General features: G+C 35.8%; 3 protein-coding genes across 24 annotated transcripts; 1 reads left to right on the forward strand and 2 right to left on the reverse strand.

Annotated features, from left to right (window-relative positions):
• Positions 1–3,515: 3,515 nt before the first annotated feature.
• On the forward strand, positions 3,516–4,701 carry LOC137723724 (ethylene-response factor C3). Its single transcript, XM_068462917.2, has one exon. It carries the CDS (start codon positions 3,610–3,612, stop codon positions 4,357–4,359), a length of 750 nt encoding a protein of 249 aa, XP_068319018.1. The 5' UTR covers positions 3,516–3,609; the 3' UTR covers positions 4,360–4,701.
• Positions 4,702–8,602: 3,901 nt separating this feature from the next.
• Positions 8,603–15,818, reverse strand: LOC137721714 (uncharacterized). 11 transcript variants are annotated; one of them, XM_088693122.1, is made up of 5 exons: positions 15,691–15,818; positions 13,178–13,390; positions 12,153–12,220; positions 11,997–12,047; positions 8,603–9,137 (listed from the first exon to the last, which is right to left on the reverse strand). In XM_088693122.1, exons 2-5 carry the CDS (start codon positions 13,323–13,325, stop codon positions 8,949–8,951), a joined length of 456 nt encoding a protein of 151 aa, XP_088549248.1. In that variant the 5' UTR covers positions 13,326–13,390; positions 15,691–15,818; the 3' UTR covers positions 8,603–8,948. The 11 variants fall into 11 exon arrangements, 7 of the variants coding, with proteins under 7 accessions (XP_088549248.1, XP_088549254.1, XP_088549253.1 ...); XM_088693125.1 differs by lacking the exons at positions 8,603–9,137; positions 15,691–15,818 and adding exons at positions 10,373–11,132; positions 11,794–11,886 and having other exon boundaries at positions 13,178–13,429; XR_015961900.1 differs by lacking the exons at positions 8,603–9,137; positions 15,691–15,818 and adding exons at positions 11,175–11,886; positions 12,477–12,621 and having other exon boundaries at positions 13,178–13,426.
• Positions 15,819–15,994: 176 nt separating this feature from the next.
• Positions 15,995–22,499, reverse strand: LOC137722214 (uncharacterized). 12 transcript variants are annotated; one of them, XM_088693120.1, is made up of 10 exons: positions 22,273–22,499; positions 21,586–21,729; positions 21,262–21,329; positions 21,106–21,156; positions 20,896–21,006; positions 20,518–20,626; positions 17,550–20,177; positions 17,336–17,449; positions 17,016–17,082; positions 15,995–16,224 (listed from the first exon to the last, which is right to left on the reverse strand). In XM_088693120.1, exons 1-6 carry the CDS (start codon positions 22,406–22,408, stop codon positions 20,612–20,614), a joined length of 525 nt encoding a protein of 174 aa, XP_088549246.1. In that variant the 5' UTR covers positions 22,409–22,499; the 3' UTR covers positions 15,995–16,224; positions 17,016–17,082; positions 17,336–17,449; positions 17,550–20,177; positions 20,518–20,611. The 12 variants fall into 12 exon arrangements, with proteins under 12 accessions (XP_088549246.1, XP_088549242.1, XP_088549245.1 ...); XM_088693116.1 differs by having other exon boundaries at positions 20,518–20,588; positions 21,586–21,750; XM_088693119.1 differs by having other exon boundaries at positions 21,586–21,750.
• Positions 22,500–24,642: the final 2,143 nt, after the last annotated feature.

A 24,642-nucleotide genomic window follows, 5' to 3' on the forward strand; every position in this document is an offset into this window, starting at 1 on the left:
AGTTGAATGCATGATTTGTACAGGTTCATGCACTGTCTAAATCCCAATAGGGCTCAAATGGCCATAGCCAATTTGTTTTCCCGTGTACGTGCTTTTCCTTTTCATGTAATTTTTTTCCCTTTTTTTCTTTTTTCTGGCCTATCCTATTTCCCGTTTTAAAAGGAAAGAAAACTGGTTTGATTGAGTTACATCTACATGTTGAATTCGATAGTGACGGGCGAGTATATACAGTAGTGGTTCTTGGTTCCTAGTCGAAAATAGATGGGCCATACAACGTTTTCCTTTCGTATGGCTGTCATCAGTTAAGGAGAGCTCCCTAGTTTTGTAAGACGATGCTTGACGGAACTTATTACGAATTTAAATCCTCTTCCGATCTCACCGTTCAAAATTGATGGATTAAGAAATTCGCACTGTTTAAAAGAAGAAGAAACAGATCCGGACCTTTGGTTTGTGGTAAGGTAGGTAAGTGAATGGGCTAATAGGGGTACTAGGATTTAAAATAAGTGGTCCAGGTTTTTCGGTTTGTCGACTTCGAAGTGCAAGATTTTAGAGTTTGCTCCGATATTAACTTTATAAAACTTCAGTCGACTGACCCATTAAAAAGATTAAGGAGCTCTCTCTCTCTCTCGTTTATGAATATAGTTGTAGTAATAAAAAAATGGTTATCAACCGGACACTTAACTGTACCAATTTCACATACCACTTTTTTTTTCACCATCCTCGTTTAAAATTCCATGCTCAAATTACGTACTCATTTTGATTTTTACGAATATAGGCGTAATGTATCATGTTTAGGTCATACAATCATGAGGGTGATATGCAATTTTTTCATGTACCCTCCTCTTCTATCACTATATGAATGGTTGATTTATTCATTGTGATTTGTATGAAGGCATAATATGTCATGTCTAACTTATGTAATCTAGCCAGGTCAATCTATTCTAATTTTATCCCTCTCCTCAGTTAGTATTCCATGGTCAATTTATACATTCTAATTCATATGGATACAAACATAACCTGTCATGTCTAGATCATATATTCTAGGAGGTATAAATCTGACATGCAAGATTTTCTGTAATTTACGAAGGGTACTACATGTTACATGTGTGTATATATATAGGCTGGGTAAATAACACCAGAAATGCAAGTGGTATAAAAAGTGGTAACAAGTTAAGTTTTGAAGGAAAAAAATTGAACGACCATCTACTTGAACCATATTTTGTAAATCACATAATGTGACGATCGATATAGTTGGACTCATTAAAAAAAAAAAAAAAAGAATTCAACCATCAACTATCACATTATGATATTTACAAAATATGACCTAAAAACATAATCTTTCTACCCTTTTGCAAATTGAAGTAGCTGGTTTCAATTCATTTCTTGAATCACTAAAAAGGTGTAATGCTTTTCCTCTTGTTATTTTTTTATTTTTTATTTTTTTTGGAGAACCGCTTTTCCTCTTGTTTTATATTTTGTGTGCGCGCGCGAAAGCAGGCCTTGATCTTCTTAAAGCCACTTTTGACTGAGTGCATGAATTTTTTGCAAAAGAATTAGGACTTCCTCCATTACAATCCAAATCAAACACTCGTGCATTATTATTATACACATTAATTTAAGGAAAAGTAGCTTAATGTTTTATGTGTAATTAACATCTCAAATGTTTCAGCATGATTCTTTTTGGATAATACTTGATTCTCTTTTAGGGGAGGAGTCCATTCCCCAACTTGTAGATGACGTCATTCTCCTATTTGCAGATAACGCATATTCTTTGTAGAAATTTCATAATCAAAACAAATAATTTCTTCATCTTCATTTGTAGATCATTCTTATAAAAAAAAAAATCATTTGAATTGGAAATCATTTAGTCCTCCAAAATTTTCAAATAAATGGACGATTTATAATTGATATGTTACTTGGTACTTATACAGTTGATTATTTGATACATTTGGAAGACTAATTGATCTCCAGTTTGAATTATTTTTGTAGGAATAATCTTCAAATAAAAAATTAAGATATTCAATAGTTCTAATTTTAAAATTTGTAAGACAAATATACGTTATTTGCAAGCGACATAATATGTTTATCTCACCGAGAAGAATGCAAATATTATATGTGTTTATCCCACGGTGAAGAATGCAAATATTATTCTTTCTTTTTAAAAAAATTATTTGTATGTGAAATTAAACTCTAACCCCAACTAGGCACCTCCGGTGAACAAAGAGAGGTTTGAAACTTAGAAAACGACTATACAGTCTAATCATAAGGACAATCCTTTTTCTTCGTGACCACTTGTCTCCCAACATTGTTGAGAATATGGTTTTGTAATAAATGAGGGAAAACAAATTTAAATTATATAAATGTCATCTATATCTCTTTCTCAACATTATATTGACTCTTAAGAACACGTGATATATTTTGTCAAAATTGTAACCCATCCAAAACTTCACATTGCAAGCATAAATTAATTCATCACCTAACTATTAGATCTAGTGATATTCTCTTTTGACGTTAAAAAATGTTTCATATTTGAAATATTATTTTTCTAGCTAGTGATCAAACAAATAAACTGCATAACAATTACCCTATTGGTGTCAACTTATTCTATCACTGAGAAGAAATTTATTCTATAAATTGCATAACAATTATAAATGGAAAATATCTTATTATTATATCCAAGTGAATATTCTGATGGAATATTTCATTTTTAATGTTGATAATATCGTTTGTTAAAAAAAAAAATAAGGATGTTATTTTAGGATTATAATGCGTGGTTTAATTTATGGTTTTGGCTTGGATTTATGAGCGGCGTTCGTTCGGGGAATTGGTTTCTTCTTATAATTTTGAGAGGGACGAGGGTACGTAGACTGTTTGACTAGTTTAATGACTAAGTGATGGCGTGTAGTTTGGCTCATGTATACCCCTCTCCTTGAAGCTGTACTGTAGCTTGATCATCCCATTGTATGGAGTTAATTATGTGACAAGGACGACACAAAAATGTCCATGACCGATCCGCAAAGTTGCAAACATATAACTTGCAAGTGGAGGTATGAATACCATCAAACCCACAATAAGTAACATCGCACAATGAAATCATCGAGTTGACGTCACGAAATACAATAAAATATTGAAAATAAATCTTTAACTGACCTGGCCGACATGTCCATCTTCCTTTTTTATTGGAACATGAACACGGATGGTACACCACATGTTTTTACGAAAGTAGTGAGAAATTTTATTTTTTAAATTATTAACCTTTTAACACATATATCTCACTATTTATATAATAATACGTACTTCATATACCGATGACATTGAAAAATCTCTCATCTGACTTGTCTCTTTGACTACTTGTTTCCGGTCACGACCACCTTCAAAGTTATTCATCCCTATCTCTTTCCTTCTCACCATTATTTTTATTTGTTCACTAATATATTTTAAACATGGGTCCTAATGGGACCCAAATTCCCTTCTTTTCTTCCTATATAAAGTCCTACTGCGTTCAAAATATTTTTTATAAACGCAAAACGTACACCACTCACTGAAATATCCATTCCAATATTTATTCAAAGGAAATTCTGCAAATTGTTCATTCTTCCATAAAGCAAGATGGACTTGTCGTTCTTCCAAAACCGTAATTCTGAATTCTCGTTTGAATCTTCTTCTTCCTTCAACTCTCTAGAATATTATTCTCACGATGATCATCTCTCATGGAACATGTTCGACTTTAAAGATTATCACAACCAATCAGCCTTTCCCCAGCTACCATTTAATGAGAACGACTCAGAAGAAATGCTTCTCTATGGAGTTCTTGCTGAGGCGCCAGCAGGAGATCAGAACTCGTCGGATTCAATAGTATCCTCCACTCACTCGAAAGACCATGAAGAGGTGAATTCTTCTAGTGCCACAGCTAACGAAGATCAAGTGGTTGCTTATAGAGGCGTTCGGCGGCGGCCATGGGGAAAGTTTGCGGCTGAGATAAGAGATTCGACGCGAAACGGTGTTAGGGTTTGGTTGGGAACTTTTGACACGGCAGAGGCGGCGGCTCTGGCTTACGACCAAGCAGCACTTTCAATGCGGGGGTCTTCGGCGGTCCTCAACTTTCCAGCTGACGTGGTTCATCAGTCACTTGTGGAGATGAAGTATGGCTTTGAGGAGGGTTCGTCTCCGGTTTTGGCCTTAAAGACAAGGCACTCCATGAAGAGAAAGTCATCGATGAACAAAAAGAAGAAATCATTGCATCATAATCAGCATCAAAAGAATGATGAAGAAGGTGAAGATCAGTTGGAAAAAGTTGTGGTGTTTGAGGATTTAGGCGCAGACTATTTGGAGGAGCTACTCGGTATATCTGAGAGCTAACTAAGGTGGAATGGTACATCACGTCGCTTGATAATGAATAAAACCTTCTCAAGTTAGTCGAGCCAGCTGTCCTTAATCACATTGGTCCATCTGTGTCAAGTGTTAACCATACCATTTTTGGACCTTGTATTTTTGTTACTATTTTTGGGAAAGTATGTGGAGTGGAGAAGATGACGGTCAGTGGTCACCATAGCCAACTATTCCTTTCTTCTTAGATATTTCCTTTCTTCTTAGATATTGCCTTTCTTATTCACTTTTCATAATTGCCTTGTAAATTTTCATAATGGGTGATCAATAGAAAGCATTTGGGTAGTAGTATCCATACACATTTTTTTTTCCTCACATTTTTCTCAATTTCCAACTGTTGGATTGAATGACTTGAAAATGATCAAATGACACAAATTAACAATGTGTGTGAAAGAGAAAAAAGGGTGTGTGGATAACATGATCTAAGCTTTTCCATAATCATAGTACTAGTGTACGTATAGCTGTTTGCTAATAATTTTAGTCCATAAAAATTGATTAGAGTAAGTAACTTAGGTACAAAGAAGATAAGATTCTTGTTGGTGTTGGACCTTGATTATGACCGTTCCAACAGTTAAATCATTAATTAGTTTAATTACATTTGAAAAGGGTGATGTCACAACCAATTATAGCTAGATCACCAGTTAATCTCCCAAATTACTCAAAAAAATATTATATACTGTACATGTGAGTACTCTTGACGCATTTTTTTATTATATATTTTTGTTTTGTAAAAGACTCATAATGCATGTTTTGTTGACTTTAGTATAATTGTATTGAATTTGTGGGGTAGAGAAGCCAAAACAAATTAGCTCGTTACAACCTTTTCATTTGGGTCAGTGCTATTCGCACATTTATTTTTACTTGTCACACACACTTTTAAAATTTTAACCGTCGAATAAAATGAATTGAAAAAGACCAATAGACACAAAAATATGTAAAAAGTAAAAAGAAGCTTATGAATAGCACTACCCTATCATCTTCTCTACCTTTCTCATGTTTAAGATTCAAAATAGAAGCTAAATTTTGCCAGATCACCCTGTATCGACTCATAATAATATATGGTCAAAACTTACAAAGAGTACTAATTAAGTTGACCGAGTCACTAAATTGGATGCATCATGCATGAGAAACTTTTGATCCTTTCTGATTAACCAAAGAAAGAACCACCTTTGATCCTTTATTTCTCTTAAATATTGACAAACGATAAAGAAAATACTGTTATTTTGATCAGGATTTGGATACGTTTAGGGCAATACTATTTTTTTTTCTTTCACATTTTTGTTTAAAACTATTCGTTAATTTTCTTTGCTTTATTTCACTCAAGTGTTACAAATAAAATGAGTATGCATGGAAGAAAGACGTATGTGAAATTATTTCTCAATTGCTAAAGCCATACTAATTAACTATGTAATGTGAGATACTAATTCATTTTGGCCCCCCTTATGGCCATTTCAAGGTGTTCGATCGATGAAGCTGGGAATGAATAAGAAGAAAACAATGACTTGCATCCGCTCGAGGCAAAGCTGTTGTATTTGTACTTGGTACTTGGGACCAAAGCCTTGCTATATTGTCGGCAAGCAACAAGTGGGCAAAGCAACTAATCAAATCAAGCAACACCATTCATGGCATTCAAGAGATAATAGCAACCCTCTTCTTTATTTTTCTGATTTTTCTTATTTAAATCTCCTCATATTTCTCATCGGATGGTTCTGATATAAGGGAAACAAGAAGTTTAAAAAGCAAGTAGGCCATGCAATTTTGTCTCGGATTCTTTCTCCGGCTTTGGTTGGTGCTCACTCGTCATGCAGTTCTGCTTTCTTATTATGCTTCTCTTTCTTTTGATCTGGTTTCTTGGGCTTTATGTTTACCATGTTAGCATATGTTAGAAGAGATTGGCTTATATGAAATAGATTCAATAATAATATAAGGTCATAAGAAAAGTCTTACATATGACTTTGTATTATTGGTTCGGAACACTACAATTGCAATGAACTCGTTCCATGAAAATCTCCATCATGTTACAAGCAGTGCATTAGGCTAATTTGACTTTCTTGGGGTTGGGCACTCTATATTACGTTATTGGCCTTTTTGATAAAGAGTCAATTAGTGTCATTTCAAGAATATCAACCACAAAATTGGAACCATCGAACTAACTTTCAAAGAATCAACTTCTAGGTACAAAGTTAACCAAACAAAAAAGAAACATTGATAATTGGCTAGATAAAAAGATCATGGTGTTGAAGAAGTTGAGGACATGCGTCGTCGTGGTAGTGGTGGGCGTGGTTGGGGAAACCATTTGGGCCAGTCTGTTGCGTGTCGGAGAAGGAGGCGTTCTAGCTCCAGTTCTCCGGCCTAACTTCACGTGTTGCATATTGTGACCAGCTCCAGAGAAACCACCAACCACACTTGCAACTTCAAGCACCGTACTTGCATCATGTATATCATGTAAACCTTGTAAGATTGCAACATGGCTTTTACCCATTTGATGACTGTTTTGTGACAGACACGGTAAGCCAACAAGTAGCAATATCATCAGATACAAGCAAGAATTAGGAGCCATATTAATTCTACACTCCCAACTCTTGAGCTGATCGAGCTTATATAATGCTTGAAATATGTACATAGATCACGAGATAGGTGAATTTGTAATTTGTGTGGTACTGTATATATAATATATTGAGAATCTTACATTTATTAGGTGTAGTAGAGTTATGGCTTGACCGCTAGATAGGCTGTTTGTGTTGTAACTCGTGGCATATACTTTTGGATTTTCTAACCAACCCCCCACAAAATTAATGAAAGAAAACAAAAAAGGAGAGAGAATCCGCTTGGATTGAAAGTCAAATGAATTAGGGAAACTAATTGTTCCATTGACTATGTCACATACAAGGGGAGACCCGCATGCTTGCTAGAGAATTTTTCCTTACAATATTAAAATTTTAGGATTGATTTTGTTAACTTTTTTTTTTTTTTTTAAAAAATTTGAGCGGGGTAATAAATAATTGATGTGATGTTGCATTTTTTATTAATTAGGAATATCATTGTATAAATTCTAAGTATTTTATGTTTAGGAATCTTATGGGATATTGTAGATCTTTACTATTGGACTTTATATTGCTTGTAGGATAAGTAACAAAACCAATCATGTTTAGTATAAAATAAAGACACAATGCAAAGCAATTACTGTCTCTTTGTAAAGTACCCCTCTTCCTATTTAGAGGGTTGAGGCAAGAAACACTTGATGCATGGAGAATCATCACAGAATTCCTCAAGCCATTTTCTCCTCTGCTTGCCGCTCCGCTATCTTCTCTCTATAAAATAAGTTTACAACATGAGAAATTATTTTTACACATCATTTCTTGTTTTGGACACTATTATTTTCTTGATTTTCTTTCACTTTACTTGATCTAAAGACTATTTATATTCCCTTAATTCTCATTTGTTTTATTCAATCGAAATTTTATAAACAAAAGAGTGCAATAGGAGAAAAATAGAAGTGAGAATGAAGTATAAATAATACGGGAGATGATAATCATCATGCTTCTAAGTTGGCATGACCAAAGAAAAAATGATCTTCAATTCTTCTGCGAGCTTGCCTGATTCATTTTCCAGCTTCAATATATGGGCTATGTTGGCCATCTATATGTATATATAATATATCTATATACATCTGTAAAGGGTTTAGGGTTCGCAAACTCTTATTCTTTTGTAGTTTGCAAACTCTTTATCTAATTGTAAATTATATGGGCGGTGCTATCCACACACTACTCTTTATCTCTTACACATTCCCTATTACTTTCTGTCGTTTGATCATCTTCAATTCATTTGATCCAACATGCCGAAAATTGAAATGTCTGTGTGAAAGGTTAAAAATGGTGTGTGAATGGCAGTATTGCACCACCCTACTTAATTTGCTAGTATGCACTGCACACCACCTTATTATGTATGTTACACGGACAATCTTGTATATTCTTTCAATTGCAAACTGAAAAGTGAGAAGTAACGAAAACATGAATGAAACTTCAAAATTTGTCACCTCTTTGGATATTTGTTATGGCTGTATTCTTTTGCAAATACTAATTTATACATCTAGTCGTGTGTCGTTTAGGTTTCTTCTATAAGTACGTTTCTTGGACAAGAAAAAGTAATTGAAAGTGCTTTCTGAAAACGCTCATATAAACTAAAAGCACTTTTAAGTTTTTTTACCAAACATATATTCAGAACTGTTTGTAGTCAAATATAGATGGGGGAAATGGAGTAAGTGCTAGCTAACAACAGCACATAATTTGGTGCATAACTTTAATACAAAGATGAAGCCGACACATGCTGATATGCCTCAGCCTCATATCTACATTAATCATAATAAATGTGAACGACACCATAGGTGATAGGACCCAACATTTGAACTAACTGCTGAACTGAAACTACATTCTTTCTTCAGCAAGGATTATGATAAGTTTTTGGATACTGTAAATCTCCACTCGTAATGCAAACATTGAATTTGAAACCATAACTTAGGAAGGCGCACCTTAACCGCATCGATCCTTTGTTATGAATCTTTTCTATGACGATGGTGGTGGTGGTGATGCCCATGATGGTGGTGGTGGCTGTGGTAATGTCGGTGGTGTTGATGGCAATGGCTGTGAGGATGGTGGTGGTGGCGATGCAAATGATGGTGAAGGTGGAGGTGGCGGTGGTGGGGCTAATGAATCTGATGGAGACGGCAGCCGTGGCAACATTGGTGGCTGCGTCTGCGGAGGAGAAGGAGGAGATGGTAAGACATAACGGAAATGGTTACGACGACGATTGACTAGGAATGCAGTAGGGTAATACAGAAGAAGCTGCTTCCGAATCAGTAGCCACATTCATCAACACTAATAAACTCATCAACAACAAAAAATATGCAACACCCATTTGAACTAAGCTTTGCTGAAATACAAAGATATTTTCCATGCCAAGTAGAGAAGCCAACTCACACTTCTTATAACCAAAGGACCGCTCATCAAACCTATGGCTGGAAAGCTCTATCTAACTGGAGCAACTTACATGACACGGGACGCCTTCCCATGTTATAGAAGTTGTCCTTACTAACCAATCGAGTAGACAATAATAATTTCAACACAAAACTGTAAATGTAAATTCGCACAATGCCATACCCAAGTGCAATTTTTTTGTTAAATTTTCCCCCAATTTCAGAAACTACATTTATAGTTTTTAAAAATGATGAACGCAACTAAACTACTTAGTACTTGTTTCAAAAGCAAAAAATTTTGATCTAAGAAGGATACCAAACAACCCCGTATTTATCCCACCACCCTATAAACCAACTGTTCGGGCATGAATTTCGCTGGGAAGGGTCCCTGGCTTGAGCACACAGCTCCCCGAGGAGTTGGCACTTTGGTTGTTTGTCAGGCTCTTACTTGTCGAGATGCTGCAAGAGGAGGACACAGTTAGTTCTGAAAGGTGCATTTGTGGGGCCTTAGGTGTAGGCTTTGAGGCTCACAATCAAAACTAACTGAGTGTGAAGGCATGCCACTGCCATCTCTGTGTGACAGATGTAGAACAAGTGTATTTAAGCCGATTACTTGGGCCCCAAGTTATTCTAACCTTTTGTTATCAAAGGATTTTCGTGGATGGGTTAAGTCCACATTAAGTTCTTTTCTATGCCTTGAGACCAAGGACTTTTAGTTTGTTATCTTGTATGCTTAAAGGGTGAAGGTCCAAATCTGATTAAGTCACCAGTTTGGTTCCCATTTAGCCTTTTTAATGATGGTAAACCACTAAGTAAGCCAGATCTGAGCACTTATGGGACTTTGGATCATCAAAAGACTAGAAACGACTTAAATATATACTGGGAAATACATTGTAACACCAGATCTATTGATTTAAAGACAAAACAAGAGAATCGGGCAAGATTTCACCTTGTCGGGTAAGGTCTAAATGTCTTACGGTCTCTTCTCCTTGTGGTTACAGGGGATCGAGTACTAAAACGGGATGAAAGATGAACAAGTTTATATGAGAGAATCGATACCACATCATTTGGGAAAAGTAGTAGAGCTTTTACACTAGACAAAAGATGTCTTTCTAAGGAAAATATATGGCTAAAAGAGTGCAAAGTCTGAACAAAACGCAGCTTTCTGGGTATTTGCTTGACTGAGAAGCAAGTTGTATATTTGTTTGTTTGATTGGTTGAGTGTCCTTGTCTCTGGGCCATCTTCCTCCATTTATAGACGAATTAGCCCGATTGCTCGTAGCTTTGTTCTTGCCCGAAAGCAATTGAAGGGTAATGACTCATCAATATTTTACTTGTAGTGCCACTGAAAAGTACTTTTGGGCTGAGAGTAGGTTGATTTCTATCAGTTGTCACTTCTCTTGTAAGCACCTAACCTTTGCATTAATGGGGGAGCGCCAATTGGTCTTGAGATGGACGATCTGGGCTTGGTGCTGGGCTTTGAGCAAGCCTGCTTTCTTTAGTCTTTTTGGGCCCTCCTTCCTTTCGGCCCAAAGTTCAAATGTTAACCCAAACACTAACATCAAGCTTTACACAAATCATTCCTAGTTACAGATTACAGATTACAGGTTACAGATACAATACAATGCAAGGATGTAGAAAAGCATATTCCAAGTTGAAGATCCACTACGCCAGAACAATTTGCTGCTGCGAGCGATGCGCGATATTTGCGACAGAGTTCCACGTTCCAAGAATAAATGAAAAGTCTTCATGGCTTCATCACTCTCACCCAGCGCTGCAGAAAAAGTGTAAACATCATTGACAAAGTCTTCAGGTCTGGCCATTCAAAATGGTTATTGTTAACCTCAAGCATTCGACATCAGTATATCAAGTGTTTCAACATCGGCAAACATGTAGAATCGAAAAAAATGGCATCACAAGCGCCAAATACTACCATGTTTAATGCATCCTGACCATCATTATTAGACATAAAATCGGATCCAAATTAGGTAACTAGAGCGAGATAAATAAACCCACATCTAACAAATATCAATTAAAATGGCCTTTTTTTCCTCTCAGGAGCCTTTTGTTCTTGAAACCAAGAAGTTTTGCTCCCCTCTAAATTCTGCGTTGCCCTACCGCTGCATTGTTTTATAAACCAAGTAAGAACAATCTGTTACAGTTTCATTCCATGTTCAGTCCACAACCAGAAATTCCATGTAGTCTTGTAGTAATGCCTTTGATTAAAATGACCCAACCTCAAATCAAATACTACATCCAACTACAAAAAAAAACAGAACCATATCTACAGATAAATCTTTCTTTTTTTTTATATTGAAAGCAGGGGAAGAGAATGGCATCGAGCAGAATACGTATTTGCGCTTTACAAGAAATTGAATTATGTAAGATTAAAAATATGTTAGTAATGCAAAGGGAAGAAAGAATAACCAGCTCACTGTAGAGTGTCAAGGGACACTCGTGATGCAGTAGAACAGCAAAATAGCACACGAGGTTGTAGACACCTTGGTAGCCACGCATCTCAAATGGAACTAACAGTTCGTGCAATAATCGAAGAAATAAAAGCTTAATCATATATGATATGAACTACTCAAAATCACAGGAATTGCCAGAAATGGAGCAGTGCGAAAATAAAACACACCTGTGGCTGCTCACAAAGCCAACACATATCAGTTTGTGCTTCCAGCCTCACCTGCATATGAAATAAATCGGTCAGAGCTTAATCAACACGGCCTTGGAACAACCATCACCTTGCTATATAATGAACTAAAAGGTCATCAGTAAAACGGTAGCCCACCCCTTCAGGTACCAACTCCCAGGACACAAGTTCTTCACTTCTAACGCATCCAGCCACTTCGACACACCCTATTTCAAAGATGAAACCGTAATTTGTCAAATTTGTGTTGTGTGCACGTGTGATGTCTAGACCGCTTAAGCGAGGAATAAAAACAAAATGCAACAGTTTCTTTCTCCAAATTTGAACGAAGATTGATAAAAAAGAGCATTCCACTGGAGATAAATCCACAAGGAAGATACTCTTGATGTATTTATGCAGACACACACACACACACACTTATGAAACGAGGAACATCCATGAAACAAAGTACCAAACTTAGAATACCTAAAAGTCAGGGAAACGGGGTAATGTTCCGGAAATTTAAGATCAGTGATTCCTTCAACTGGATAAATTTCTCGGTAGAATTCCTCCATTGCCTTGATTGTAGCTTCATCAGGAACCTTAGCAGTGGCATGAATCCAGAGACGGCCTTCGAAAGACAAATTCAAGGCATTACAAAGACGATTGTCTCCGTCAACAATTACAATAACCATAACAACAAGAGTCCAATAACAACTATCACAACAAAACAATATCTAAATTGAAGAAAAAAGCAATAACACTTGATGAATCAAATTTTTTCGAAGAAATCAAACTCTTACAAATAATAAAAATTGCTTCTCTACAAAAATAAGATCAAAACTTTGCAGCTTATTTAAAGTTTCTACTCCCACTTAACGAACTAGCTAGCTATAGCATATAACAGACAACATTCTCAAAAGTTCAAAACTTCACTCCCAAACATTAAAAAATAAATAAATAAATAAAATAAAAATAAAAAAAGATATGAGAGTATCAGAATTTTGAATTGAATTCGGAGACTTTAAGGTAAATTTCTAACACTCCCCACTTTACGAACTAGCTAGCAAATCACATACCACATTCTCAAAAGCTCAAAACTTTACACACCAACATAAAAAAACATAAGATTAAACCAAAAGGGTATCAGAATTTTGAACTGAATTCTAAGAATTTAAGGTTGAAACCTCGGATAGGAGAAGGCCAGGACCTGCCCTCGACGCGCTTGATGCCATAAACCAGCAAAGAAGCCCATGGTTGGTGCATAGTCAGACATGGGTTTCTGTAATTCCCAAAAGAAGAATGTCCTCCTCCTCCTCCTCCTCCTCTTCTCATCCTGAGATTCTTCAGATGCGATTTCGGCCGTCTGATCTGATTGTCGCGCCGTTTTTTTCAGTTGACTGGAAAAAAGTTCTGCATTGATGAGTTTTATCCTATGTTTTCTTTTAATAGGAACCTTTTTGTTACCGACCAGGAGGGGGTAACAGTAATTGAAAAATCACTTTTTGTACTCGAGAGTAGAGACAAAGATTGCTAACAACATATGAAAATAAGAAATTTGTGATTTAAATGATTTTGGTCAAATCTTACTTATAGATCGAACTATAGTCAGAGTAGAAGTTTTTATTTCTCATTTTCTTTGTTTTACCTTCAAATTACGGTTAATTAGTCAACCTTTAGATTCACAAGATAAGAAACTCAATTTTGTATTGATGTTGGGTTGTCGGATAAGCCTTAAAAACACAAACACACACAACGGACCAAACACAAACGAAAAAACAAGAAAATGACCTTTGTATTCAAGGTCAAGATTATGTCAAGATTATTTAGTTTCCTAATTGGAACAAGAGACTACAATTTGAGGGTTTGTGCCGCTGGCTTTTAGAGGGATTTTAAAGGTTTAGTCGGGGGACGCTTTCTTTTATGCAACTTTAGAGACAGAGAGTAATTACTAGGGTTCTTAGAGATTTTCTACTCTAAGGTGTTTTCATTCTTTTTACTCTTAATAATATTTTCTATGATTTCAATTATGAATATGCATAACTAATTCCTTTTGCTAAGATGAAGCCTTGAGCCTTAGCATGAATATGTAATTTTTATTTAATTGCTTATAATTGATTGCATGCATACTTTGAATTATTGATCACCATGATTAAAACTATCTAATTGTTTTAATGCCTGATCACCATTAAGATCTTTAGAAAAGTAATTTGATGCAATTTTGGTTGAAAGGTTCCTTGAAATTGACGATGGCTTCTTGTGATTAATAATTACAATTACACTTAAAATGAACACCACATCTTAGCAGTTGCATGGTTTTTCAAAGGGTTTTCATAAAACATAATGAATCTTTCATATTTAGATTTGATCCGAACATCCGGACGAGTTGTATGCTAAATATATATTCTGTGTTGGAGGTTCCAAGTAGAATATAAATTAGGAAAACCTAACGTTCAAGCGGCATGTGTAGATCATAAGAAATTGGTATAAATTCATAAGATTGCTAGGTGATGGTGAAACCCTAGTCCTTTATAAATTGATATTTAAAACTCTTCTTTTGTCATATTAGTTTTTAATTAAAATTCGTTTTTAATATTACTCAATTTCAAAATCTCTTTTCTCAATTTTTAATTCTAAATATTTAATTAGAAATTGTTTCTACATGAATTATTAAAATAGTCATTGAGGAGAACGACTTTGCATGAGCATCTATACTACAACATCATTGTATTCTTGCAAGTATTTCATGTATTTTTATCCCTACTTTTATAGGTAGTAAAAATCATATCAAGAAATAGGCGCCGCAGCTGAAGATTATTTTAGATAATTTTTGTTTAGACTTTTTATAATTTCTTATTTTTCGTTAAAAAAATAAAAAATAAAAAAATATTTTAATTCAATTTATTTTATTATTTTCGTTTTGACTGGAGAATCTGCACAGTACATGGTCCAAACCAGATCAGGAACTGCCTAGATTACACAGTTTGATTCAGAACCAGAACGCACACTGCACAGACTGCGACGAGAAATTAAATCGGCGTGGAACTGTTCACTTAAGTAAGAATTAGGAGCCATATTAATTCTACACTCCCAACTCTTGAGCTGATCGAGCTTATATAATGCTTGAAATATGTATATAGATCACGAGATAGGTGAATTTGTAATTTGATTGGTACTGTATATTTAATATATTGAGAACCTGACCTTTATTAGGTGTAGTAGAGTCATGGCTTGACCACTAGATAGGCTGTTTGTGTTGTAACTCATGGCATATCCTTCTGGATTTTCTAACCAACCCCCCACAAAATCAATGAAAGAAAACAAAGGAGAAGAGAGAATCCGCTGGGATTGAAAGTCAAGTGAATTAGAGAAACTTATGAAATATTGTTCCATTGACTATATCACATACAAGGGGAGACCCACATGCTTGCTAGAGAATTTTTCTTTACAATATTAAAATTTTAGGATCGATTTTGTTAACTTTTTTTTGTTTTAAATTTGAGCGGCGTAATAAATAATTGATGAGATGTTGCAGTTTTTATTAATTAGGAATCTCATTGTATAAATTCTAAGTATTTTATGTTTAGGAATCTTATGAGATATTGTAGATCTTTACCATTGGATTTTATATTGCTTGTATGATAAGTAACAAAACCAATCATGTTTAGTATAAAATAAAGACACAATGCAAAGCAATTACCTTCTCTTTGTAAAATACCCCTATTCCTATTTAGAGGGTTGAGGCAAGAAACGGCTCGATGCATAGAGAATCATCACAGAATTCCTCAAGCCATTTTCTCCTCTGCTTGCCGCTCTGCTATCTTCTCTCTATAAAATAGGTTTACAACATGAGAAATTATTTTTACACATTATTTCTTGTTTTGGACACTTTTATTTTCTTGATTTTCTTTCGCTTTATTTGATCTAAGGACTGACACACCCAGATCAAAAATTGGGGATTGCTGGCCGTCACGTGAGGGTGACGTAGCCAAATGCACAATGCGGAAGCAAAAGAGTGAAAAATAAAGTCAACGAGATAATTTACAATAAAAAGATCAGTGAGTGATAGTGACAAACATGGAAGGAGAAATGTACAGTAGAAATTCAAGTATCCTAGGTGCAGTCCAGAACAAACAAACTCTACACAAGATAACTAGAAAATCCTACATGGAGGGTGCTTTGTCAGAACTGCCTCGATGCCTCTTTCGTCACCCACGTCCTCACTACCTAAAACCTGGACGGGGGCAAAACAGAAAACGTGAGTGGGCAAAAACAAAGTTGTTTTTCAAACCATTTCAATATAAAATAATAACCCCTCTCTGTAAAACCCATATACTTTCCAGAAAATATTATACGTACTTGTATAACAAATCATGCTAAAAACGATAAAACTTAAATATGCCATGTCAGAATATCCAAACAATTAGTATAAGCATCACGCAGGTGAGATAAAACAAATCATAATATGCCAGTAATATCAGTACGTCAGCCGAAGTCACCTAAAGTGACCTGTACGGCTGAATCTATAGCTCCTCAACCACTATCCTGCACACGAGTCGGAACCACCTATAGTGGTCTGTACGAAAGGCTGGTGTATCTAATTACGCTCAGTGCTACGATCACGTAAAGGCTGTGCGATATATCGCAAGTCACCTACGAGTCGGAATCAACTAAAGTGGTCTGTACGACAGGCTGGCACCTACCTTGGATCCAAGGTGAGCGTACGGTACGGGAGGTGAACGATCACGTGAAGGCTAGGCCCTACTCTGGCGGAGCACCATCACCGAGGTGCAGGAATGTAACCTATAACTCAATCTCATCAACACCATATCTATCACTAACAATATACTCACCTAACTTACCTGAGCGTCCGTGGCACCAAAGCATAACCAACACAATCACAATAATATTAATATCGACGATATTCGACATGGCATTTCAATTATAAAACCATTAAAGCGTAATTTCTGGAAAGATACCAATCATAATATATATATATACACAAAAAAACAAAAGCCCACTCACTGATACGTAAAAGGGTCGTAAGCCCCGAACCTCGCGTGGTTGCGCTCGTCCTCCAGATAGTCCTCACCTATATGCGAAACAACTATAAAACCATCAATTTAACGCACATAACCAATCTTAGGTAATAACTTCTCATACATTGCTCAATTAGGGTGTTTGAATATATCAATGTGATATACTCAACCTCACGAACACCCCCATATTTTTAAAATAATTTTCCGACCTCCCACGCGCTGGCACGTGCCTAGCACTCGTGTGGAAACCCTAACGCCGTTAAGGAATATTCCGTTAAAACCCTAACAAAAGTTAACGGCCGTTACCTGACGCTGTTAGAATATTCCGTTAACTCTGACGGAATATTCGCCTCCTTCTCCGGTGAGCCTCGCCGGTCGCAGCCGTCTGTTGCCGTCTGCAACTCGAATTTTCGCCGGTTTCTGGAAAAACTTCAAACCTTAATATCTTCTTCATTTCTCAACCAAATTCCATGAAATTTGCACCAAAATAAAGCTTACAACGAGTAGAACAAAACCTTACCACTTTGGAGACCTAAAACCAACGGAATCTCGTCGGAAGAACCTCGATAATCCGGCCAAACCTGCAACTCGATGAACTCGAGCTTCCCGACGTCCAAAACACTTCAAAATTACTCCCCAAGCTTCGTGAAGACATCCTAAAGCTCCCTATAACCTTAGAAACTTCTAAAAACCACACAATCACGTGTGCATGAACAATGCACCAAATCTGGGTTCCTTGGTTCTCGGGTTTTCGAGGGTTTCAAGTCCAACCAACACCACCAGTCGACTCCTGAGCTCGAAAGGAGTCCAAAAACACCAACAATAAACACGATCCGTGCCAGAAATGGTTGGATGGAAGTTGTCCGTACGATGAGGAAGAAAATGGAAGAAGTCCGAGAGAGAGAAAAGAGAGGGAGTCACGGGAAAGATGGGTGTGTGTGAGTGTGTGGTCCAAATGAGTTCACAACCAAAAAGAACAAAACAAACCAAACACCCTACAACACTAATTAAGGTCTAGGGGTAAAATCGTCTTTTCACACTAACGTTACAAATAATTCAGAACAGGCTGTCACAACAAGGACTATTTATATTCCCTTAGTTCTCATTTGTTTTATTCAATCGAAAATTTATAAACAAAAGTGCAATAGGAGAAAAATAGAAGTGAGAATGCAGTATAAATACTACGGGAGATGATAATCATCATGCTTCTAAGTTGGCATGACCAAAGAAAGAAATTATCTTTAATTCTTCTGCGAGCTTGCCTGATTCATTTTCCAGCTTCAATATATAGGCTCTGTTGGCCATCTATATGTATATATAATATATCTATATACATCTGTAAAAGGTTTACGGTTCGCAAACTCTTATTCTTTTGTGGTTTGCAAACTCTTTATCTAATTGTAAACTATAAGGGTGGTGCTATCCACACACTACTTTTTATCTCTTACACATTCTCTGGTACTTTCTGTCATTTGATCATTTTCAATTCATTTGATCTAACACGCCGAAAATTGAAATGTCTGTGTGAAAGGTTAAAAATGGTGTGTGAATGGCTGTATTGCACCACCCTACTTAATTTGCTAGTATGCACTGCACACCACCTTATTATGTATGTTACACGGACAATCTTGTATATTCTTTCAATTGCAAACTGAAAGTGAGAAGTAACGAAACATGGCTGAAACTTCAAAATTTGTCACCTCTTTGTATCTTTGTTATGGCTGTACTCTTTTGCAAATACTAATTTATACATCATGTCATGTGTCGTCTAGGTTTCTTCTATAAGTACGCTTCTTGGACAAGAAAAAGTAATTGAAAGTGCTTTCTGAAAACGCTCATATAAACTAAAAGCACTTTTAAGTTTTTTTACCAAACATATATTTAGAACTGTTTGTAGTCAAATATAGATGGGGGAAATGGAGTAAGTGCTAGCTAACAACAGCACATAATTAGGTGCATAACTTTAATACAGAGATGAAGCCGACATATGCTGATATGCCTCAGCCTCATATCTACATCAATCATAATAAATGTGAACGACACCATAGGAGATAGGACCCAACATTTGAACTAAGGTGCTGAACTGAAACTACATACTTTCTTCAGCAAGGATTATGATAAGTTTTTGGATAATGTAAATCTCCACTCGTAATGCAAACATTGAATTTAAAACCATAACTTAGGAAGGCGCACCTTAACCGCATCGATCCTTTGTTATGAATCTTTTCTATGACGATGGTGGTGGTGGTGATGCCCATGATGGTGGTGGTGGCTGTGGTGATGTCGGTGGTGTTGATGGCAGTGGCAGTGAGGATGGTGGTGGTGGCGATGCAAATGATGGTGAAGGTGGAGGTGGCGGTGGTGGGGCTAATGAATCTGATGGAGACGGCAGCCGTGGCAACATTGGTGGCTGCGTCTGCGGAGGAGGAGGAGGAGATGGTAAGACATAACGGAAATGGTTACGACGATTGAATAGAGGCGGCGGCGGCGGAGATCGACTAGGAATGCGATAGGGTAATACAGAAGAAGCTGCTTCAGAATCAGGAGCCGCATTCATCAACACTAATAAACTCATCAACAACAAAAAATATGAAACACCCATTTGAACTAAGCTTTGCTGAAATACAAAGATATTTTCCATGCCAAGTAGAGAAGCCAACTCACACTTCTTATAACCAAAGGACCACTCATCAAACCTATGGCTAGAAAGCCCTATCTAACTGGAGCAACTTACATGGTACGGGACACCTTCCCAAGTTATGGAAGTCCTCCTTATTAACTGATCGATTAGACAACAATAATTTCCACACAAAACTATAAATGTATTTCTGTAAAACTTGCACAATGCCATACCCAAATGCAATTTTTTTGTTAAATTTTCCACCAATTTCAGAACTTTATCACAATTGAACTCACTAAACTACATTTATAGTTTTTAAAAATGATGAACGCAGCTAAATTACTTAGTACTTGTTTCAAAAGCAAAAAAAATTGATCTAAGAAGGATACCAAACAACCCCGTACTTATCTCACCACCCTGTAAACTAACATCAAGCTTTGCTGCGAGCAATGCGCGATATTTGCCACAGTGTTCCACGTTCCAAGAATAAATGAAAAGTCTTCATGGCTCCATCACTCTCACCCAGCGCTGCAGCAAAAATGCAAACATCATTGACAAAGTCTTCAGGTCTGGCTATTCAAAATGGTTATTATTAACCTCCAGCAATCGACATCAGTATATCAAGTGTTTCAACATCGGCAAAGTTGTAGAATCGAAAAAAATGGCATCACAGGCGCCAAATATTACCATGTTTAATGCATCCTGACCATCATTATTAGACATAAAATCGGATCCAAATTAGGTAACTAGAGCGAGACTATGCTTAATAAACCCACATCTAACAAATATCAATTAAAATGGCCTTTTTTTTCCTCTCAGGAGCCTTTTGTTCTTGAAACCAACAAGTTTTTGGGTCAGCGATTCTCACCTGTGTTTACATTACTCAAGCCCAAAGTCTCACCTCCGCTTTGTGTGCTCCCCTCTAAGTTCTGCGTTGCCCTACCGTTGCATTGTTTTATAAACTAAGTAAGAACAATCTGTTACAGTTTCATTCCATGTTCAGTCCACAACCAGAAATTCCATGTAGTCTCGTAGTAATGCCTTTGATTAAAACGACCCAACCTCAAATCAAATACTACATCCAACTACACAAAAAACAGAACCATATCTACAGATAAATCTATCTTTTTTAACTGCCGAAAGCAGGGGAAGAGAATGGCATCGAACAGAATACATATTTGCGCTTTACAAGAAATTGAATTAAGATTAAAAATATGTTAGTAATGCAAAGGGAAGAAAGAATAACCAGCTCGCTGTAGAGTGTCAAGGGACACTCGTGATGCAGTAGAACAGCAAAATAGCACACGAGGTTGTAGACACCTTGGTAGCCACGCATCTCAAATGGAACTAACAGTTTCTGCAATAATCGAAGAAATAAAAGCTTAATCATATATGATATGAACCACTCAAAATCACAGAAATGCCAGAAATGGAGCAGTGCGAAAATAACACACACCTGTGGCTGCTCACAAAGCCAACACATATCAGTTTGTGGTTCCAGCCTCACCTGCATATGAAATAAATCGGTCAGAGCTTAATCAACACGGCCTTGGAACAATCATCACCTTGCTATATAATGAACTAAAAGGTCATCAGTAAAACAGTAGTCCACCCCTTCAGGTACCAACTCCCAGGACACAAGTTCTTCACGTCTAACACATCCAGCCACTTCGACAAACCCTATTTCAAAGATGAAACCGTAATTTGTCAAATTTGTGTTGTGTGCACGTGTGATGTCTAGACCGCCTAAACGAGGAATAAAAACAAAATGCAACAGTTTCTTTCTCCAAATTTGAACGAAGATTGATAAAAAAGAGCATTCCACTGGAGATAAATCCACAAGGAAGATACTCTTGATGTATTTATGCAGACACACACACACACACACTTATGAAACGAGGAACATCCATGAAACAAAGTACGAAACTTAGAATACCTAAAAGTCTGGAAACGGGATAATGTTCCCGAAATTTAAGATCAGTGATTCCATCAACTGCATAAATTTCTCTGTAAAATTCCTCCATTGCCTTGATTGTAGCTTCATCAGGAACCTTACCAGCGGCATGAATCCAGAGACGGCCTTTGAAAGACAAATTCAAGACTTCACAAAGACGCTCATCTCCGTCAACAAGAATCCAATAATCATAACAACAAGAATCCAATAACAACTATCACAACAAAACAATATCTAAATTGAAGAAAAAAGCAACAACACTTGACGAATCAAATTTTTTCGAAGAAATTAAACTCTTGTAAATTAAAAAAAAAATTGCTTCTCTAAAAAATTAAGATCAAAACTTTGCAGCTTACTTAAAGTTTTTCCTCCCACTTAACGAACTAGCTAGCAATAGCATATAACAGACAACATTCTCAAAAGTTCAAAACTTCACTCCCAAACATTAAAAAAAAAAAAAAGAAAAAGACACGAGGGTATCAGAATTTTGAATTGAATTCGGAGATTTTAAGGTAAATTCCTAACACTCCCACTTTACGAACTAGCTAGCAAATAACATACCACATTCTCCAAAGCTCAAAACTTTACACACCAACATCAAAAAACATAAGATTAAACCAGAAGGGTATCAGAATTTTGAACTGAATTCTAAGAATTTAAGGTTGAAACCTCGGATAGGAGAAGGCCAGGACCTGCCCTCGACGCGCTTGATACCATAAACCAGCAAAGAAGCCCATGGTTGGTGCATAGTCAGACATGGGTTTCTGTAATTCCCAGAAGAAGAATGTCGTCCTCCTCTTCTCATCTTGAGATTCTTCAGATGCGATTTCGGCCGTCTGATCTGATTGTCGCGCCGTTTTTTTCAGTTGACTGGAAAAAGGTTCTGCATTGATGAGTTTTATCCTATGTCTTAATGTTTTCTTACTTTTAATAGGAACCTTTTTGTTACCGACCAGACGGGGGTAACATTAATTGAAAAATCACTTTTTGTACTCCAGAATAGAGACAAAGATTGCTAACTGTTACATAGGAAAATAAGAAATCTGTGATTTAGATGATTAAAAATCTTGGTCAAATCTTGCTTACAGTTTGAACTATAGTTAGAGTAGAAGTTTTTATTTTTCATTTCTTTGTTTTACCTTCAAATTACGGTTAATTAGTCGGATTTAACTTTTAGATTCACCAGATGAGAAACTCAATTTTGTATCGATATTGGGTTGTCGGATAAGCCTTACACGCAACGGACCAAACACAAACAAAAAAAAAAAATGAAAATGACCTTTGTATTCAAAGTCAAGATTATGTCTTAGGTTGTGTTCTCAACATTCAAGAAATCACCTTATAAAATTTTCGTTCATGAATAAATATCAAAGATACACTTTTTGAAGTCGCATAATTATTATTTCTATTTTCTACTGAAAGTGATTTGAACTTTAGTGTTTTGGAGGGAGGAGAACCCTTAAACAATTTCAATCATCCCCCTCTCACTTAAAAACATAACTATATACACTAAAATGAATGGTTATCTTGATTTTTTTAATAATTCTTCAATAATCTGATACTACTGAGTGGTTTGAAAAATGAGCAATAAAAGTAACTTTAAGAAAACTAAATTGTGAAGATTATTTAAAAAGTCAGACTACTTAGTAAGTTGAACTAAAGAAGACAAACCCTTACGTACCTAAAAGCGATTAAACTTTTTTGTACTCGAGAGTAGAGACAAAGATTGCTAACTGTTACATAGGAAAATAAGAAATCTGTGATTTAAATGATTAAAAATCTTGGTCAAATCATGCTTACAGTTCGAACTATAGTCATAGTAGAAGTTTTTATTTTTCATTTTCTTTGTTTTACCTTCAAATTACGGTTAATTAGTCGAATTTAACTTTTAGATTCACCAGATGAGAAACTCAATTTTGTATTGATGTTGGGTTGCCAGATAAGCCTTAAAAACACAAACACACGAAACGGACCAAACACAAACAAAAAAAAAAATAAAAAAAGAAAAAAAGAAAATGACATTTGTATTCAAAGTCAAGATTATGTCTTAGGTTGTGTCCTCAACATTCAAGAAATCACCTTATAAAGTTTCCGTTCATGAATAAATATCAAAGATACACTTTTTTGAAGTCGCATAATTATTATTTCTATTTTCTACTGAAAGTGATTTGAACTTTAGTGTTTTGGAGGGAGGAGAACCCTTAAACAATTTCAATCATCCCCCTCTCACTTAAAAACATAACTATATACACTAAAATGAATGGTTATCTTGATTTTTTAATAATTCTTCAATAATCTGATACTACTGAGTAGTTTGAAAAATGAGCAGTAAAAGTAACTTTAAGAAAACTAAACTGTGAAGATTGTTTAAAAAGTCAGACTACTTAGTAAATTGAACTAAAGAAGACAAAACCTTACGTACCTAAAAGCGATTAAACTTTTTTGTACTCGAGAGTAGAGACAAAGATTGCTAACTGTTACATAGGAAAATAAGAAATATGTGATTTAAATGATTAAAAATTTTGGTCAAATCTTGCTTACAGTTCGAACTATAGTCAGGGTAGAAGTTTTTATTTTTCATTTTCTTTGTTTTACCTTCAAATTACGGTTAATTAGTCGGATTTAACTTTTAGATTCACCAGATGAGAAACTCAATTTTGTATTGATGTTGGGTTGCCGGATAAGCCTTAAAAACACAAACACATGCAACGGACCAAACACAAACAAAAAAAAAAAAAAAAAATGACATTTGTATTCAAAGTCAAGATTATGTCTTAGGTTGTGTTCTCAACATTCAAGAAATCACCTTATAAAGTTTATGTTCATGAATAAATATCAAAGATACACTTTTTGAAGTCCCATAATTATTATTTCTATTTTCTACTAAAAGTGATTTGAACTTTAGTGTTTTGGGGGGAGGAGAACCCTTAAACAATTTCAATCATCCCCCTCTCACTTAAAAACATAACTATATACACTAAAATGAATGGTTATCTTGATTTTTTAATAATTCTTCAATAATCTAATACTACTGAGTAG

This window comes from Pyrus communis, chromosome 4 (genome assembly GCF_041283825.1).
Source record: "Pyrus communis isolate YQ-2024b chromosome 4, ASM4128382v1, whole genome shotgun sequence".
NCBI classification, from domain to species: Eukaryota; Viridiplantae; Streptophyta; class Magnoliopsida; order Rosales; family Rosaceae; genus Pyrus; species Pyrus communis.

Bases quoted from the DNA above. Each gene is read 5' to 3' on its own strand.
- LOC137723724 (XM_068462917.2), top strand. From the start codon at position 3,610: ATGGACTTGTCGTTCTTCCAAAACCGTAATTCTGAATTCTCGTTTGAA.
- LOC137721714 (XM_088693122.1), bottom strand. From the start codon at position 13,325: ATGAGAAGAGGAGGAGGAGGAGGAGGAGGACATTCTTCTTTTGGGAAT. The intron at 12,048-12,152 runs GTGGGCTACCGT...TTTCATATGCAG, and splicing joins GGGAGTTGGTACCTGAAGGG to GTGAGGCTGGAAGCACAAAC. The intron at 9,138-11,996 runs GTGTGTTTTATT...TCTCCTCCGCAG, and splicing joins GGCTTTGTGAGCAGCCACAG to ACGCAGCCACCAATGTTGCC.
- LOC137722214 (XM_088693111.1), bottom strand. From the start codon at position 22,408: ATGAGAAGAGGAGGACGACATTCTTCTTCTGGGAATTACAGAAACCCA. The intron at 21,751-22,272 runs GTTTCAACCTTA...GTCTTTGTGAAG, and splicing joins CTGGCCTTCTCCTATCCGAG to TCTTGAATTTGTCTTTCAAA. The intron at 21,007-21,105 runs GTGTGTGTTATT...CGATTATTGCAG, and splicing joins GGCTTTGTGAGCAGCCACAG to AAACTGTTAGTTCCATTTGA.